Source organism: Tachysurus vachellii, chromosome 11, assembly GCF_030014155.1.
Source record: "Tachysurus vachellii isolate PV-2020 chromosome 11, HZAU_Pvac_v1, whole genome shotgun sequence".
In the NCBI taxonomy this organism is placed as follows: domain Eukaryota; kingdom Metazoa; phylum Chordata; class Actinopteri; order Siluriformes; family Bagridae; genus Tachysurus; species Tachysurus vachellii.
The window spans coordinates 5,393,112-5,407,934 of record NC_083470.1 but is presented as its reverse complement, the minus strand read 5'-3'; the positions used below and the strand labels follow the sequence as shown (position 1 = coordinate 5,407,934).

The following is a 14,823-nucleotide window of genomic DNA, read 5'->3' as shown; positions in this document are numbered from 1 at the left end:
TTGACGGTGTGAAAAAAATATTTGACAGTATAACTCCTGAGCTTAAAATAAACTATTTCCTGTACTTTCTTTTATGTGGACAGGAAACACGTCGTGTTGTAACACTCGAAGGATTTTGCAGTGGACAGAGTCATAAAGTCAGACTACTACAGATTTCACAGGGTGTTGGTGTGATTAGAACGAAGAGCTTAGTGAGAAATAAAATGAGTATTAAGAGTTTCAATAGAACATTTATTTCCCCCACTTGAGAAAATACTGTTTCAGACAGGATATTTGGCGAGTAGGTAAAATCTGCAGTTTGTACAAGCGTAAAACTTCAACATCTTATAAACAGGTACAAGCTAAACAACTTTCTATAATAAATACAGGCTCTGTGCTTCGTGGTGCAAAAAAGGGAGTGTCTAATAACAGTTTTTGAACATCTTCCTTATAGCACATACACTTTTTTAAAAAAAAGCTTGACAATTAATGCAAGGTCACAAAGCCGCCTTCTTTTAAAACCCCATTTCAACAGTTTCAACCTTAAATAAGCTTTGATCAGAATCTTCAGCCAATATATAATTTAATTCTTTCTCTCTCACTATGTCTGTCTTTGTGATTCATAAATAAATTACATTTCTATGTATCAAAAATGATAATATATAACCACAACTGGCTGCAAATCAGACATAAACTGTAAGTATAGGTTTTTTGTTTGCGACTGAAGGTACGCACAGTTTGAGGACAAGCAGGATACACTTTTTGCAGCAAGCCAATGATGTGATCTTTTTTTCTTCTTTTTTCTTTCCTTTTTTTAAACAAATATGTACAGAAGAGATCTAATTTCTTCATACATCCAGGCGATTGAAATTCATACATGAGATCCGAATTAAATTAGATATCATATGATAAAAAAGTAGTTATATACACGAGTGTCTTAACAATATACAAGAAGTGGTTCGTAAAACGTTAAAAAGTAAAAAGCTATCGTAAGAAAAATGGCAGTGAACCACTCACACGTTCGCACGCACTAGCCAGCTGATTCATTCACTCCTTTGTATTAAGCGAATCGTTGTCAGAGAACAGATACCGTTGTGGATGTGTCTATATCCAGCCTTCAGACGGTCCACACTCGAAACCACAGATTTAAAGTGACACTAGTATTAAAAAAAAATAAAAAAAAAAATAAAAATAAAAAAATAAAATAAAAAAACACTCACAGTTATGTTCATTAAAATCTTTTCTCTAACCCACCAAGACCATAAAAGGCAAAAAAAATAAAATAAAAAAATAAAATAAAATAAAAAAAGGCTGCAACTCCTCCTTGACACTGGAAAGTAATGCACTGAACTTGCTTTCGAGCAACTTCGCCTCTCGGTATTGCTCTACAAGACCAGTAGAACGAGAGGATTGGGATGCAGCCGTCTGTGCGTATGCTGTTTAAGCGGTAGTGGTGAGATCAGGTAGTGATGCGCAGCAGGAATCCTGTCTACAGGTAGCTGGAAGCGATAAAGCCATGGTCACTGCGTACTCGACTCAGATGGATCATGGCTCGGTCGTAGGCAACCTGCACGGATTTGCGGATGCTCGTCTTTCGGCCCTCCATCAGACGCAGTTTGTCCGCCGTGTCGTCTACTCCCAGCGGCAGCAGCTTCTCCCGTGGTAACCATTGCCTGCGAAGGCAACAACACAGTCAGTGATGCACAGTACAGTATAATCCTTCATTAGACTGTATATCGTATACATTTTATAATGGATGTAACGGCCTTACCGTTACCAGGAAGGCCATACAATGACTGACGAGTGTTTTTTCTCCCACTTTTGTGATTATTATTATTATTATTTAATTATAAATTCATTAATATTTTTTTTTCTCTAAAATTTTCAACCTAATAAAAAATTCTCGCATCCTTGCACTTTTGCATGTAATGCAATAAATGTAAACAAATACTGGTATGAACAACCTTCTGATACATTAATGGTAAAGAGCTACAGCACCATCTGCTGCAAACTTCTGTATTCCTTCAAGAGTAAATCAACCTAAAAAATATCAGTATGATCAGTAAATATTACATTATTTGGCGGATACCATTAACAGAAGTGATGCACAGATGAATCTTGTCAGTTCCGTGGATACAGTTCAAAGGTGTCTAAAAGGCTGGGATGTGGTCGCCTAGTGGTTAAGGCGTTGGACTACTGACCAGAAGGTCATGAGTTCGAATCCCAGGTTCACCGCTGAGCCCCTGAGCAAGGCCCTAAACCCTCAATTGCATTTGCTTTTTCAATTGAATTAAATTGTAAGTCTCTCTGGATCAAGGTGTCTGCTAAATGCCAGAAATGGAAATGGAAATGCTGTAACATAACCCTGAGGTCCAGAGTAAGATCACAATATACGACTACTGACTTTGAGTGACTTATTTAACTTTACATTCTTTACATCGTCCCATTGGCCAGCACTAAATAACAAGAAATCCTCCCTATCTTTTCTATCATCTCTATCTTGCTCTCAGTGAAAAGTTTCATCAGGTTTCATCTCTGCTGCTCATACCAGGTGCGTTTGTTGTCAAAGAACAGAACAAGGTAGAGTTTGTCTCCAGTCTCCTCCTGTCTCTGCTCTCCGAGCCGGAGCACGTCTGCCGGTGGCACGGGGATGGGCACGCCGTTGTGCAACACACCGTCCTCCGGCATTTCTGGATCTATGATCTACAGCAGGGTAAGAAAAGAAAAAAAAAAAAAAAAGAAAAAGAAAAGAAAAAAAAAAAAGAGGCACATTTAAGCCAAATATTCTACTCGTGAAACACCACAGGCATGTACTAGAGCCCGGTACTTAAAAAAACAAAAACACATACCAAATAATAGCATGCTAGAATTTTGTGTTTCAATTTATTTGTACAAATTACAAATTGAATTCTGCAATCAGTGAAAATAAATTACTACTAGCAAGCAGTTTTTAAAAATAAAATGTGATAAAAACGGTCAGAATTCACTAGATTTGACTGTATAATTTATAAATATAATTACAGGGGGGGCAGAAGAAATTTCCACACTTATTCCTGACAGATTTTTTACCAATCCTGTGCACTACTGCTGTAATTTTCATTTATACCTGCCCCAATATTTTCTCATGAGACTGTTTTACTGCTGCTGCTGACTGCTGACCCCACAGTCATAGCCTAAGATGATTGAAAACTTTCTACGGTCAGGTCTAATATATTATTCATGAGATAAATTCAACAGGATACAACAGACTTAAAGCCTGTAACTCAAATTTAAAAAAAAAAAAAAAAAGGCTTACGGTTATTTTAGAGCTTTTAAAGAACCTTTTAAAGAACTCATTACTGTAGTAGTTATAGTATACAACTGTGGATGAGTAATGACTCATAAATCACACTCTCTGGTGTCAGTCTGGTTCCTCTTAGGTTTCTTCCTCGTGTCGTCTCAGGGAGCTTTTCCTTTTTCTGTAAAGCTGCTTTGTAACGTTCCATTTTGAAAAAAAAAGTGCTAAATAAATAATAGAATTTTTTATTTTTTCCAAAAATGTCAACAACTGTGACCCTGACCACTAAATATTTTGGGGTTACAGCTTAAGATAAAGCCATTTTATACAAGATGTACATCCAATAATCCAAAGACTGACTTGTCCAACAAGCTCTAAAATAATATCTGCCTCTGCATTTATTTTCTGGAGTCCGACGGGATCCCGGTCTCGATGTGGACGTCTACAGTAGAGTAAATCTGACTGAAATAACTACAGAGCACCATCTCTCACCAGAGCAGGGTAGGATGGATATCCTCTACACTTGGCCCAGACAAGGTCCAGAGGCTCGGGTTCTGCTTCGCTCTCTATAGACAACATATCCACTGAGATAGAGAAGAACACAGACACAACAAAAGATTAGCAAAAATACTTTGGAATTCACGAGTACATAAGTAGCTGTCAGTAGCCTGATGTCATCTTACCAGGTCCAGTGTAGTCCGAATCTCCATTAACGGTCTCCAGGAATGGTACTTTGGACAATGCAGGTTTGCCGCGACTTTTTTTTGGTGGCAGTGTACTAAACACATAAAAGGATCATCAAGACACACAAAAAGTACAAGTTAATGAAAAAAGATTTGTAAATAAATAAATAGTCATTGAGCAACAGAAAGCACACACCTAATACCTCCCTTGACATGATAGATTTATGGGTCACAAAGCAATAATATCCGGCTTTCATGTTCACATCAAACGTTCAAAAGTTATTTAAATGAACACGTTGAAATCTGTCACGCTAACGGATTCTTCTGAAAGGATATAAAAATACGAACGACAACGCAGAGTCTAGAATGACTTGAGCGTAACAGCGTCTTACATTTCCTTTTTCAGTATGGGTGAGGAGCTGCTGTCAGAGTCCGAGCCACAGTCTTTGTGCTTTTTGAATCCGTTTGTGAGAGCTGTGAACACAAAAAGGAACTTGTTTAGAAATTAATAAAGCCCAAAGAGACGCCAAAAACCACTGACCCTTTTTAAACTCTGACTAAAATCTCTCACCCTGTAACTAACAGCTACATACAGATCAGGCTTACGGTCTTACATGGTCACGAGTTAATAAGACAATCGTTACAATTTACGATCACGGGGTTTTTTTTTTATTAATGTGCTGCTAAGTTTGATGTGTTATCGATTGTATAGTAACAGCTGGGACTTAGTTCATTCATTCATTTTCTACCGCTTATCCAAACTACCTCGGGTCACGGGGAGCCTGTGCCTATCTCAGGCATCATTGGGCATCAAGGCAGGATACACCCTGGACGGAGTGCCAACCCATCACAGGGCACACACACACACTCTCATTCACTCACACAATCACACACTACGGACAATTTTCCAGAGATGCCAATCAACCTACCATGCATGTCTTTGGACCGGGGGAGGAAACCGGAGTACCCGGAGGAAACCCCCGAGGCACGGGGAGAACATGCAAACTCCACACACACAAGGCGGAGGCGGGAATCGAACCCCGACCCTGGAGGTGTGAGGCGAACGTGCTAACCACTAAGCCACCGTGCCCCCCTATGGACTTAGTTCATAAAATTAAAAAAAAAAACAACAAAAAAAAAACAAAACGGATTTTTATTTAATAAAATGATCTAGTAACCATATTTTTTTTTTAAAGTGAGGAGACTTAAAGTCAACATCTGGCAAGAATCTCCAGTGTTGGACTTTCTGTCAAACAGTCTTGGGGCTTTCTGCTATTGGGAAATAATGAACTTCAGCTATTAAAAGCAGGCTCCTTATTGGTTAAAGTCCTACATAAACTCAGTTTAGCTATTATAGTCTAATACTATTATATGATTAAATATGGCTATGTTTCAAATAGTCTTTCTATGGAATGACGGAATTAGAAGAGAGACAACAGCCACATTTCTTCCCTTAATCAGCGGTACAGTGAAAAAGTCGTTGGGTATAATACCGTAAGTCCTTCTGCATTTACTCATCCCAGTACAAACTAGTCATTCAGAAAGTTAGCAGTTATACCGGTTTCTATAGAGCGAGGTGGAGTCTTCTCCTGTTGCTTCTCAGGACTGGTGCTGCAGCTGAGCGGTGTCTGATTGACGGGTGTGAGAACGGGTGGTACAGTTGCCTCTGTGGTTAGAGGGGTGATAGTAGCAGTTGGTGGGGTGGGATGCTGGGGTGTTCTACCCTCACCGTTCTGCAGCTGATTGTCGCGATGCAGTTTGGCGCCATTTTTCGCTTTTCTGAACAGGACGGAGGTGCGGCGACCCACTCCTCCAGAAACAGGCCGTGTAGGAGATGCAGTGCTTGAGACACCATTGAGCAGCTTCCCCTCGCTGGAAGACAACACGGGTGGGGTCTCTCGTACCCTCGAGATTTGAGAGGCCAGGCCGACCTCTGAATCTGCATCCGGACTCTTAGTACTTGGTTTGATAGGTTCAGGAGGGGACATGGTTTTAGGATCAGTCATTGGCCGGAGAGTAGGGGGATCCAGTGGGGTCTCTCCAGGAGGAGGGGATAAGGCCAGACCTGAGGGCTCCAGAGTGGGAGGGGGCGTGGATTTACAATCATCTAGAAAGGAATAGAAGATTTGTAAATGGAGGGAAGGAAAATGATGTACAATGCAATCATTAAGAAGCATCTATGTCTTCATGAATACGGTTTGAAATGTATTGAAGTCACCCAAAACTTAAATCTAATATATGACGCAACAATCACAGGCACGAGAGTTACTACATTTATGTATTTTACATTTTAATGACTCTTGACTATCATATGCCTGGGTCTAGGCTGGTCTGTAAAAGAATGTTCCTAATTCTAACCCTTATCAATCGTTTAATGTCAGTGGATTAATGTAACCTTTGTCTGAGGATGAAGACAGGTTATTTTCAGTGTCCATGTCTTTGTCCTCATCATCTTCGTCGTCATCCTGCTCGTCCTCTTTGGCGTCTCCGTTAGAGAGGTGGGAGTTGCGGCGGTAGCGAACGTTGTTGATCTCTTTGCGTAGCAGCCGAATGCGACGCGTACGGGCTCCGCTGGAGCGCATTGACGTCACTACGTCCAGCTTATCCAGCAGCTCCTTCAGCTGGTCCTCTACGGTCATGTGCAGCCGGTTCTCTGGGTCGAGCAGGGTGTCCACTGCACAATATACACAATATGTTGACTTATGGAAAGTACTAGATGAAGTGACCAACTGCCACACGTTGCTAAAGTGCACTGCTATCCAGACATAATTCATTTTATTGTACTAATCATATTTCATTCAATGTACATACCATGTTACAGACAAGCTAACTGACATACACAGGTTTAACAAAATGAAGAGGATTTGTCCCCTGCCACTCACCGTCCTCCAGGGTGCAACGGTAGTAGTTGTTTTTGTGCGGCGACTCTGGTAGGTGCATGCCCGTGTGAGGGTCCAGCCCCGTGTTGTGAGCCTGCCTTTGTGCGTGTCGCAGTATCGCACCCCCTAAGTCCCGCAGACGCACCGCCGCTTTGTAAAACACAGTGTCCTTAGCGTTATAGAGCATGCAGTTGGAGATCATGAGGTTGAAGTCAGCCTCCAGGTCAGAAAACGTGTGATACTGGTGAGCCTCCAGCTTGGACCTCATGGTGGAAAAATCCATGGGCTGAGAGACAAACTCCAGGTAATCTGGTACCTGTGATGGATAAATGACCAATGTGGGATTTTTTTTTTTGTTCCTACAGAAATCCTATTTCCTTTTATTGAGTATCATGACAGTATAAACAAACAAGGAGCTTCATTTGACTTCTACGACATCACCTCTTACTCTTAAAGGTGATAATTCTTAGCCCATACCTCTTTAAGGTTGACCGGCTGTGCAAAGATATGCGCTACATCTTTCTCCTGCAGCTGGTCCAGGGTGGAGCGCTGCAGAATCAGAGCAGGAGTCAGCTGCAACTCCATCACCGCCTGGTGCACTTTCACCTGCACAGCACAGAGTGGTACACGATTAACCTAACTTTCCGTTCTTTATGCCCAAAGGACACCGAAAGCACTGTAGATAATTCCAAAATCTGAAACGCTAGTGAGTGCATTTAAAACCATCCGTTGTACAACACGTGCAACAGACATCAGCGAAGGCCAATAAGTTTGTAAATGAACAATGTTTCATTTTCATGCTTTGTTTTGAAACTACCTGTTGCATTAGTTTGAGTCAGTGGTGAATTGGACACTTGCTCAGCACTTTGTCTGTTTGAATATCTGAAACAATGAAATATCTACGTGCCTTTGTACCGCAGGAGGAAAGCGGCGTAGTACGTTTATTTATGACGACGTCCACGAGGCCATCCATTATGTTTATCTAAAATAGCTAAACCACAACGCCGCTGATTTCCTGAGACTGACATGTCAGATGACGTTGGCAACAGCCTCGAAGCGAATATCACAGGTACGCTGGAATGTAAACGGTGGCCATTGCATTTGCATTGAGGGAAATAATAAAAGTGTTATTATTTTAATGAACAAATATTCTAATCAGTGGCAAAAGCCATAAGTGAAATAAGCCACTTCAGGACATGCCGTTATAGGAACACTGTGTCAGGCAGCATCACACCAAACGAATTCTGAGATTAAAAACTACCAGCGGTTAAAAGTCATTTTAAAACCCGACAGTACCTGCTCTCTCTTTAGTTTCTCTCTCTTCCGGATGAGCTCCACCAGGAGCCGAGCTCTCTCCAAATCATGACGCAGCTTCTGCCAGTATTTGAGCTCTTCTCGCACAGCGCTGACCTTCTCATCTGGTTCGGTCTACACACACACACACACACACACACACACAAAAAGCAAACACTGTGAGATTTTAAAACGCATTAACAATCTCGATAATAAAGTAACTGTAGGTTAACCAACCAATACTTTTTTGTCTAGTTGAGGAAAAGCCCATCAAGTCAAATAACTAGATCATACATGAAGAACACACACAAACATGACAGAAAAGCGACACCTGATCCGTGCTCCTCTGGGCCTGCAGATGCGAGTGTAACCGCCGAATGAGAGGTACTCCGTTACGTGACTGGCGCTTCAGTAACCAATAATTGTGCAACCGCTGCATAAAATAATTCTTCTTCTGAATAATAATACCTTTAAAAACTTTGTTTAACCTGTGGGAGACAAGAAATCACAAATAAACCACTGCAAATGAATGGATGATGACTTATGAGGTGCTCTGCTTTATGAGAAGGCGGATACGGAAATGAGCGAGAGATACTTCTCCTAGGAAGAGTTTTATACTGTTTTGTTGGTGAGAGGATTGACAAAAATACAAGACATATTAAGAGGACTGAAAAAGGCTTCAACGTTCCAGCCATTCCAAGTATCAAAGGGTTTCGTTAATGGTAAGAAACACATCCAATATCACGTCCTGTGGTTGGTCGGACAATGAAAGTACTGAAAGGATGCACAATATACCAGAAAAGCGTATGACGACCGACCTTATCATATTGACTGTCATGACTCTCATCTCTATGTGTGAATTCAGATCTACTCACCTGTGTGGGGGAATCTGGGGCACGGTGACCAGGGGTGTTGACGCTTTTTTGGATGTTAATTCTGGACTTTTTTTCCCCTTCTTCTTTTTCTTGCCCTCTTTCTTATTGCTTCGTGAAGACTTTATCAGTTGAGGACTCTGCGCGTAGGCACTCATTCCTCGACTGGCCCGGCAGCCCAGCACCCTTCCTCCGTTATCTTCATCATCCGAAGCCTCCTTCTCAGGAGGCGAGTGTGCCTCGCAGAATGCCGTCTTCTTTACAGAGAACATCGTACCGTTGGCTGTGGTCTCTCGTACCGGCTCGATTTTCATAAAGAGTCCAGCCCGCTGGGCACATGTGACGTGGAATGCCGTGTAGCAGTTGGCTCTGTGACATTGGATTGAGGCACCACGACCCTTCTGCTTGCACAGGTAGCACGTAAGCCTCCACCGAGCCGCCGGGATGTTGTTTACACCCTCAACAGGCTCGAGAAATACCGTGTTCGCGAAACACACCTCGGGAATCCAGATGGCACATACCACATGTGCCCAATGACCGTCACTCGTCTGCTTGAATGCGCCGCCTCTATTCGGGCACAGCGTACAGTCTACAGGCCGAGAGGGAGACTGAAGGCAACGGCGGCAAAGCCAAGGACCTTCGGGCACGTATGGCACACCGTAACACTCCTGGTGTACAGCGAGATTGCACACGTCACAAAACAGGATCACGTTGCTGTTGAGGCACTCGTCATCCAGGCACACACAGCAGAAGGCGTCCTCATCCACGGCACTCTGAGGGATTCTCGACTCCAGGAATGACTCCTTCTCTAGCCGGTCCATCAGGATTTCGAAGGTGTCAGACGATACAGTTGTCTGGCCTTCAGATGTCCGTTTTTCATTCACCACCTCTAGCCAGGCTGCGTCCTCCTCATCCATGTCATACTCAGCCTCTGCTTCCAGCTCCTCTGGTGATTTCTCTATGTAACGATAATAGGCAGTTGGGAGAGGTGAAGCCTCAATGGGCTCAAATGACTCTAAAACCCTAAAAGTGGGCTCCGGTAAGGCTGAGCAGTTGTTATTGTGCTGCTGGGCTGAGTTATTTTGCGTGTGATGCTGTCTGTGTGCATTCTGAGAGGAAGAATTTTTATAGTCCTTCTTTCTGCCTTTCTGGCCTGCAGACCTGCGACTTGGACTAGCCACAATGGCTACAGAAGTCTGTTCGCTGTTCTCTTTGTTGCTATTGCACTCAGCCATGTCCTGGGCCATCATTTCATCCTCTGTGATAATGGCCAACGGGTCAAAGATGCTGATGCGGTGCAGCCGGCCATCCAGGTCCACCTCCACCATTTTCTGGGCCTGGGCATAGGTCAGGGTCTCTCGTGTTGGGGAGAGTTTGAGTCTATAGGGGGAGGGCGAGCGGGGCTGTGTGGCCCCCCGAGATCCACCACATCGAGCATCGCTTTTTCTGGTGCCCAAACCCCCGAGGAGGCCCCCTCTCCGGCGTGGCTTTCTCATGGACACCTTTACGCAGCCACGCTGAGCCTGGACCTACACAGACACAGAAAAAACCCAGTGTAAAACAAATACCGATTTCGCACTTCTCCTTCAAGAGTATCAAAGGCAATCTCAGAGCGCCAAACAGGGACGTGTCAGACCCACTTTTATTTATTTATTTTTCTTTTGATGATACCAATATCAAAGCTCTAGGCTTTTGTCCAAGATTCGATTCTGATTTTGTATAAGTTAGGTGTAACTTAAATCAGTCTGATGGCAACAAGTTCAATTCCAAATGATCAACAAACGCTGCACATCTTCATACGTATTAAGTACAACAGTAATTCAACATTTTAAACCAGTATGTCTTTAAATTTAAGTATAAGCTTTGTTTGTACATCTGTAGTACCATAATTTCAGTGATCACAGCGTGCAATTTTAATGATTAAAAACTTGCATGCACTCAGCAATAAAGCATAGATGCTGATGATTTTCAGACATCCCTGAGTTTTCTGATGGATCTAATGTCTTGAAAAACGTCTAAGTTTTTAACAAAACAAAGATTGCTCAGATATTTAAGTATCATGATCGCTGTAATCAGGCGCCAAGTGAATTCCTCTTAAAGGATGTTTCAATAACAAAACCTCCTATAATAAAAACGGGACCTGTTTGTTTACAATTATGATGTCATGTGCCTTTAAATGCGATGCGCGCGCTGCATCTTACCGGAAGTGGTGACAAAATTCAAGACATGTTTCAAACATATTATTAACTTATTTATTTATTTATTTATTTATTATTTATCAAATATAATTAACCTATAATTACAAAACTACCCTCAATACAACACCAAATTAAAATTAGCTTAATAATTTTAAAAAATGACTGATCACAGGAAAAGCGTTAAAAGTTCATAACTTGTACAGCTCATAATCTTATAAATAAATAAAGTAACTGTTGCTGTCTGTGCTTTGAACGTGTATCAGACAATAACAGCGTACAAATATGTACCGAATTAGTTAGATAGCTAGTGACATTATAGAAATTAACCTAAACAAACACAAACATGACACTTTATGTAACAAATAAGAACCAGAAACATACCGTAACTGTTCACACCGAGTGGTAAGGCAATGCCGCCGATGATTTCATCTATAAACTGTTTATAAAACACCTAAAACAAAGCAAATTAGTTAAAATATTAGTCAACGTTCACCGAGTGTGTTTTTATTTTTGCCGTCTCTGGGAGGCGGGACATCGATATTGCGCTCGAGGCCTCCGGCACTTCGCTTTTTAACCGGTTACCATGACACCCATTTCACGATCCATACTACGGTACACTTCTGTGACATTTTCTGCACCGCTGCTACTCGTAACTTCGATCCACACATCGAGAAAGTTACGTAAAAGTTACGTAAAAGAATTTATCACTCAAGTCAGACCGCCGCCAAAGAACTAGCAAGTTTTCCCACAGCGACACACAGCGCTGTAAACAACCAATCGTCGTTCTCGAAGCGCGAATCCAAGTCCCGTTCTGACCAATCACGGTCGAGCTAAAATTGTAAGTATAGGTTGCGCGTGCTCATTTCTAGAACGAAATGTCAGCCATATTAACGGTGTAGCAGAACTTCATGGTAACAGGACTGTCACGTAAATTTAACGATTTATCCGTGGCAACAGTGTCTTACAACATATTAGCGATATATTGTGGATAAATTAACAGCTTGTCAAACCCGTATACGTTGTCAGTGAGGTTTGGAAACGTTTTTAATAGTTAGCTAGTTAGCTTTAAAAAAAACCCGGACTGAACTCATATCAGTCTGCCAGTAAAGCTATTATTCAGGCTAATGTTTTGCTAGTTTACTGAGCTAACTGCTGACTGACATTGACATCGCCACACGTTCACTTCATAACTGTGATTAAATACATCGCAAACAAGCCAATATGTGCACATTTACCTTATCTTTAAATTCACAAACGCCAAAATTCGAGCGTCAGCCTTTTTTTTTCTCGCGCCCGCTTGCTAACATTTACTAGCACAGGGTTCTGTGTGGAAAACGAACAAAAAAAAAGCCGGTTAAAAATTCGCCGATAAAATTATTCCTCTTTAAACGTCTTCAGTCTTTCATCGGTATAATTGTGGAAAAAAAAAATGTCTTCCAGGGCTCGTAAAAAGGCAAGTATGTTCCCTTTACACGAACAGAACAATTCACGGTTGAAATCTAAACAGATTTCTGCCGTTAGTTTCTCAGACAGTAAAGAGTAGCAGCTAAGCTAAAGAAGCTACGCTGGCTATTTTCAGCCACATAATGTATCTCCGACGTTGGCTTGCTAAGATAGTAAGCTAGCTGATACAGAGGGAGAGAGCAGGGCTTTCAGTCAAGATAGTAAGAACACGCCCCTTCACAGAAAACTGGTCGTTTACATCGTCTGTTTTTTTTTTTTTTTTACCTATTAATCATGTTGTTGGATGTTTGTTTAACGTCTGATAGACTTAAGAATTTTTGTCATTAACGTTCACACAGCTGAGACCGTACAGCAAGGCTTACACTAGTGGCCATGGTTCATGGGAAAGGTGCAGTGCCTGCTAGCTTCGACTGCACTCAATACAACTATTGGCGACTGGCAGCTGCAGTCAGAGATTTAGCCAGTTAGCACAGAGGCGCTGCATTCCACTGAGGTAATATTCAAGCTCAGTATTAAACAGAGGTGGGAGTAAGTCACACATGTGCAAGTCACAAGTAAGTCTCAAGTCATGAATGTCAAGTCGAGTCTTTTAATATTTGTCAATCAAGTCTCAAATTTGTGACTTAAGTCTGACTCGAGTCAAGTCGAGTCCCCCATCTTTGAATCATTTAACTCAAGTCCGAGTCAAGTCTCATGTCATGAATGTCAAGTCAAAGTCAAGTCGAGTCTTTTTTTTTAATATTTGTCAAGTAAGTCTCAAATTTGCGACTTAAGTCTGAGTCAAGTCATATGACTCGAGTCCCCCATCTATGGTATTAAAGTGAGATGTGCTTGTTTTCAAACGACCAAAAGTCCCCCAAAAACATTTCAACGAGCTGCAAAGCATACACAAAGTATGTTATTCTCACGTAATAGGTTAAAATTATTATGTAAAAGCAAAAAAAAAAAAAAAAAAGACAATTACTCGAGGAACAAATATCCTTAAAGTCTTATATCCACCGAGAACAATTTAACATCTATAATTTACACTTATTTTGTTTTATGCGTTATTTTAGACGTGTAACACGTATAGGAAACAGATTAGCGCTGGGTGAAGAGGTTCGTTTACCCCGAAAACAAAACAAAATATTAACCGATACCAAACCGCCTTCCTGGTGGATCCAAAGTCCGTCCTAGAAACGTAGGACACGTTCGGATCGGGACACGAGTCCGTCTCTGGATATTGTATGGATGTTCGCGCACCCATTTATTCGGTATGTTTGGTTGGGAGGTGTGTGTAAACCGGAGAATCCCGAGGAAACCTTCGAAGACGTGGAAGAACGTTAAATTCATCGTGGCCAATCAAAACCAGCATGTTATTGGGAGACAAGGAGAACACGCAAAATCCGAGCTCAGGATCAAACCTTAGAGCTGTGAGGAGACGGCGCTACTAACTGTACCACCCTTACGATAAAAATAAATGTTACGTTTAATCTGTTGGGTTTAGATCAGGTGTTCCTTCGTTATCACAAGTAACAAAACGTTCAATCTTTACACCTTTTTTGGCTGAGTTTAACAGATATGTAAAAAAGTGATGAAGGGGTGTCATGGTAGCAAACAAATGATTTTAGTTTGGGTAATGGTAATAATTTCTAATCGTTTGAAATAATTTTCCGATGAGATCTGTTTTGAAATAGAGGGACTTATTTCCCATTTATTCAGACCCAACAGGGGATAAAATCATTTACACTCAACTGCATATAGGGCTTTAATACACTGGCCACTTTTCCAGCAACTCTTGCACTATGTAGCAGCAGTACAATGCATAAACTCATACAGATACTTGTCATGAGGTGTGATACTCACATCAAGAAACCGCTCATCACAAGTCGTTATTTCAGTTAGCAGAGCCTATAACATTAACCTAAATACCTGATCTGTTTGTGTGTGATTTTATGTATTGCTCTGCTAACATGAATGGCTGGATAACTGCACCAATGTGCAAGTGTATAGGTGTTCCTATTAAAGTGGCCAGTGTGTGTTTATTGTAGCTCTGCATTACAAATGTAAAAATTGTGTAACGACAAAATTGCAAGTTCAAATCCAGTAACTCACTTGGACAAAATGCCTGCTAAACGAGGAACCGTACAATATTGTATTTAATATACTTTTGAGGAATGAAAACAATATAAGCATATA

The 14,823-nt window shown here is 41.5% G+C and overlaps 1 protein-coding gene across 2 annotated transcripts; it reads right to left on the bottom strand.

Annotated features, from left to right (window-relative positions):
• Window positions 1-210: 210 nt before the first annotated feature.
• Window positions 211-12,831, bottom strand: brpf3b (bromodomain and PHD finger containing, 3b). 2 transcript variants are annotated; one of them, XM_060880931.1, is made up of 14 exons: window positions 12,417-12,831; window positions 11,563-11,632; window positions 8,987-10,512; window positions 8,443-8,599; window positions 8,115-8,246; window positions 7,296-7,424; window positions 6,822-7,134; window positions 6,335-6,613; window positions 5,498-6,046; window positions 4,332-4,413; window positions 3,940-4,034; window positions 3,749-3,840; window positions 2,528-2,682; window positions 211-1,652 (listed from the first exon to the last, which is right to left on the bottom strand). In XM_060880931.1, the coding sequence occupies exons 3-14, from the start codon at window positions 10,477-10,479 to the stop codon at window positions 1,469-1,471; spliced, it is 3,660 nt and encodes a 1,219-aa protein (XP_060736914.1). In that variant the 5' UTR covers window positions 10,480-10,512; window positions 11,563-11,632; window positions 12,417-12,831; the 3' UTR covers window positions 211-1,468. The 2 variants fall into 2 exon arrangements, with proteins under 2 accessions (XP_060736914.1, XP_060736913.1); XM_060880930.1 differs by lacking the exon at window positions 12,417-12,831 and having other exon boundaries at window positions 11,563-12,378.
• Window positions 12,832-14,823: the final 1,992 nt, after the last annotated feature.

Excerpts from the sequence above, each read along its gene's own strand:
- brpf3b (XM_060880931.1), bottom strand. The coding sequence starts at position 10,479 with ATGAGAAAGCCACGCCGGAGAGGGGGCCTCCTCGGGGGTTTGGGCACC. Across the intron at positions 3,841-3,939 it reads TTCGGACTACACTGGACCTG|TGGATATGTTGTCTATAGAG; the intron begins GTAAGATGACAT and ends TCTCTATCTCAG. Across the intron at positions 2,683-3,748 it reads ATCCATCCTACCCTGCTCTG|ATCATAGATCCAGAAATGCC; the intron begins GTGAGAGATGGT and ends ACCCTGCTGTAG.